Here is a 3977-nt window from a genome sequence, read left to right on the forward strand (position 1 = left end):
TGAATTGATGTTCCTCAAGAGGGGGGGTAGAGAGTTCCAAAGCTGGGGAGCAGAGCGACTGAAAGTTCTGTACCCCATGGTGATGAGATGGGCGGAGGGGACAGTCAGAGGAAGGAGGATGATCTGAGGAAGCAGGAGGGAACAGGACATGAAGAAGATCTGAGATGTATGGTGAAGTGGAGTTGTGGATGGCTTTGAATGTGAGCAGAAGGATTTTGTAGTTAATATGGGACTTGATCGGGAGACAATGAAGCTGTTGCAGGACAGGAGTGATGTGGTGGATGGAAGGGGTTCTAGTAATGATGCGGGCGGCTGAGTTCTGGACCAGTTGGAGCTTATAAAGAGACTTGTGGGTGAGACCAAAGAGGAGGGAGTTGCAATAGTCAAGGCGGGAGGTGACAAGGCTGTGAACCAGGATGGAAGTGGTATGGGGAGTGAGGGAGGGGCAGAGGCGGTTGATATTGCGTAGGTGGAAATAGGTGTGCCGATAGTGTGCTGTCGAGGATGACAGCACTTTTGTCTTCTCTGGCATGGCCTATCCTTGACAAGCTGCTTGTGTTGATGTTGCTGCTCTTTTTATACTTACTGGCAGCCTTTTTTGCCCTTCATCAGTACCAAGAGTGTTTTTTTTTCATTGCCAGTTTTTTTCTCTCTTCTGTTATTCTTCGTAACTGGAGACTGCAGAAGTCACCCATCAAAGTTCCACCTGTGTTTTATTTTGAGTAAGAGTCAGTAACTCGATTCCAGGATGATCTCCGGGCAAAGCTTACGCTCTTAATTTGTCAAACATCACTGCTCATTATCAGGCCAAAATCAGGATAGATGCTGGCTGTCTTGGGCACGCATTGTCTCACAGATTACAGTGGAATACACATCTGAGTCAGCCTTTTCATCTCACTCTCAGACAATCTCCCGTGGCATCAATCCTGTAAATATATGAGACTTAATATGTGTGTCCTATTTTGTATTCAGAGGAAGAGCCAAGTCAGCAGCTCCAGTATTAATGCATGCGAAATAAGCAGAGCCCATAAGAATTAAAGGGTACGATTCTCTCCTTATTAACATGTAAATTCTAGGGAAAACTTGCCCGAAAATGAGGATACAGTTGTTGTGGTAAGGTTTTACCACCCCGGATTCGTTGATCAAGAACTTTCACAAAGTATAAAGAAAAGACAAAAGTCGTTGCTCGAGTTCGCCTGTGCACAGGGAGGTTCCAGCGGCGAGTCAGGGGGTTGACTGCTGAATCCTGCTCTCTCCACAAACTCAGGCTCGTTTTATTGACACACATATCCAGGGGTGGTACATATCAAGCAATACAGACTTCATTTGTTCTGCACACAGTCATACATTCTTTTTGGCAACTGTATCTACACCGTTAGTTTCTCATCCCGTTCTTATCGTGCCCAGGTGCTGTTGTTGGGGCCTTGTGTTCTAACTATGAATCCAGCCATTGTCAAATTGTTATTCTAAAAGTTTGTTTCCCACCACACCAAGTACTCCTCTTTTCACAACCAACCTTGGTTTTATCTCAACCTCGCAGCTCCTTCTCTACATCTGCATGTTTTCAGTTCTAGCTTTAAGCAGCATTTTATGTTCAAGCTGGTTATATGTTTAAGCACATCTCTTATGATTATTTATTCTATTATAAAACATGATTATATATGTTGCATACTTCTATAAACTATGAACACATGAATATATTTTATCCACATCTTCTACCCTTTTTTTTTTGCACCAAGTGAGTAGCGCTCAAATCTCGTTGTACACTGTACAAGGACAATAAAGGCTATTCTATTCTATTCTTTACTCTTGCAGGAGAGTTCCGTGTTGCGGTCCGCTCTGTATAGTTGAAACCCAGCCAGCTCAAGCGCGGAATCTGGTGTCGTGAAGCACAGGACAGCGGAGGAGGAAACATCTATGTTCTTTTACACAAGTAGTTGAAGTTCGTCTACTTTGTTGGGCAGTGAGCTCACGTTAGAGAGGAATATGCCGGTATGATGTCCGCGGCGGCGCAGCCGTACGAGCGCACCGGCTCGTTTCCCCCTCTTCTGACCCTTCGCTGCTTTGGTAATGACCAGGTTCGCCTTTAAGTAAAATGTCCGTTGAAGAGGCGAGAAACTCGGGGAATAAATCCAGTGGAGTTGTTGCACGGATGTTTATAAGTCCATCCCTGGTGTAAAAGTTCTGGGAACCAGAGCCAACACCGGTGGTAAAAACACAAAAACAGTAGAAGGAGCGCTGTACCAAACACCGTGTCCGCAGCGCCATCGAGTGATACAAATGCGTGTCAGTGAATTTCAGCCCAGTGTGTGTTTGTGTTTTCCTTCAGTTTGATCTCGACTCCATCTGGACCTTTGTCTTTGGCATCTCAGCCTCCAGTGGGACGGTGCTTAACTCCATTCACAGCTTCTGCACTGAGGCTGCGTTTCTGCTGCTAGCCATGCTCCGCAGCATGCTCAACCTGGTGAGAGATGATGCCATGCCGTGTGACACACAAGTAGTGAAACTACAGTGCATATTTTGAATTATCTATCAGACAGTCAAACATGTAACAGGGATTAACAGATAAAGTTTTGACAATACAATTAACTAAACTGAACTTTTGCTTAATAAATCTGTTTCTTTGTTTATCTTGAAGCTGTGGCAGTCGGAGGAGAAGGGTTCTTGGGTCAGAGAATACCCTCTCACATTAATGCAGTTCTTCAGGTACCTGTACCACAACGTAGCTGACCTGGGGTCTATGTGGCACAGTCCAGATTTCCTGTGTGCTTTGGCTGCCTCAGTCTTTCCCTTCAACATCAGACCCTACTCTGAAATGGTAAGTCTGGTGGTAATAGTTTTTAATCTAAAAAAAAAGATTGAATTGTGGACTGGAGCTTTAAAGCTCTACAGAAACGAAGCATTTTAAAAAAAATAATTTGGTAGACTTTTTCCACAACTCTCAAAAGTTAACTGCAAATGCGAACGGCTCTGCTGCAATGCAGGAGTGTATTGCAGCATCAGAGGAGGCTACATTTGTTGACTACATTTCTTTATACCCAGTAGCCAATAGATATATAAATAGTAAAGAAATAGCTAAAAAATGCAAAGCCTCTACTTATTCACCTAAAGTTAAAATTGGTCATCCTTAAGCTATTTAATAAATCACTAATTTCCATCTCTCCCAGGTTAGTGATCTGGATAATGAAGCCGGTTCACCCATCGAGGAGTTCAAGGCTTTCACTGGAGACTCGGGAATGAATCGCAGTCAGTCTGAGTACTGCAACGTTGGCTCCAAGACCTCACTGACCAACCACCCAGCCAAGAAGTACGTCTTTGACTTCATGAGAGTCCTGATTATGGACAACCTGTGCATGACTCCTGCCAGCAAACAGACACCGGTCATTGACCTTCTGTTAGAGGTGACGACGAGGAAACATTAACAGTCTTGGTTTCTGCAAGACACTTGCAAAGTTGAGTCATTTTTTTATTTAATTATTTGTTTTCAACTATTAGGCATCACCAGAGCGTTCTACCAGGACACAGCAGAAAGAGTTTCAGTCCAGTGTCCTGGACGGAGTCATGAAGCATCTACTGGCTGCTGACGTTTTATTAGGTAAGCTTGTGATCTATGTGAAGTGTTTGTGTTAGTTGTTAATTAACTGTTTCAGGTTTTTAGCAGTTCAAATTAGCACTGAACATTCAGATTAGCTGTTGGCTCTTCACTTTAGTTGTTAGTTTTACTTCTCCGCAATCTCCAACTGTCCTACCTGATCTTTATTCAAGTGAAATATGTTGCGATCCATATTAGATGTTAGTTGTTATCTTTTATTGGCTGTTAACCATTAAGAACAACTATTAGCTTTTTATTACCACAATAACTATTCATCTGATCTCTTTGCAATGATGATGTCTATTTTCTGTTTTTTTTTTTTTTTTTTTTTTTTTAGATTTTTTTTTTTTTTTGGTATAAAAAAAGATATAAATAAAAACCTTTA

The 3977-nt window shown here is 42.5% G+C and overlaps 1 protein-coding gene across 1 annotated transcript; it reads left to right on the forward strand.

The window, feature by feature from the left end:
* Positions 1-1713: 1713 nt before the first annotated feature.
* LOC112486352 (WD repeat and FYVE domain-containing protein 3-like) lies at positions 1714-3903 on the forward strand. The gene is made up of 4 exons (XM_025052744.1): positions 1714-2464; positions 2639-2818; positions 3168-3401; positions 3496-3903. Exons 1-4 carry the CDS (start codon positions 2441-2443, stop codon positions 3628-3630), a joined length of 573 nt encoding a protein of 190 aa, XP_024908512.1. The 5' UTR covers positions 1714-2440; the 3' UTR covers positions 3631-3903.
* Positions 3904-3977: the final 74 nt, after the last annotated feature.

The sequence above is a fragment of the Cynoglossus semilaevis genome, chromosome W (assembly GCF_000523025.1).
Source record: "Cynoglossus semilaevis isolate Cse_v1.0 chromosome W, Cse_v1.0, whole genome shotgun sequence".
Taxonomy (NCBI): Eukaryota; Metazoa; Chordata; class Actinopteri; order Pleuronectiformes; family Cynoglossidae; genus Cynoglossus; species Cynoglossus semilaevis.

Coding starts and splice junctions, on each gene's coding strand:
- LOC112486352 (XM_025052744.1), top strand. CDS start 2,441: ATGCTCCGCAGCATGCTCAACCTG. Junction 2,465..2,638: donor TCCGCAGCATGCTCAACCTG/GTGAGAGATGAT, acceptor TTTATCTTGAAG/CTGTGGCAGTCGGAGGAGAA. Junction 3,402..3,495: donor TCATTGACCTTCTGTTAGAG/GTGACGACGAGG, acceptor TTCAACTATTAG/GCATCACCAGAGCGTTCTAC.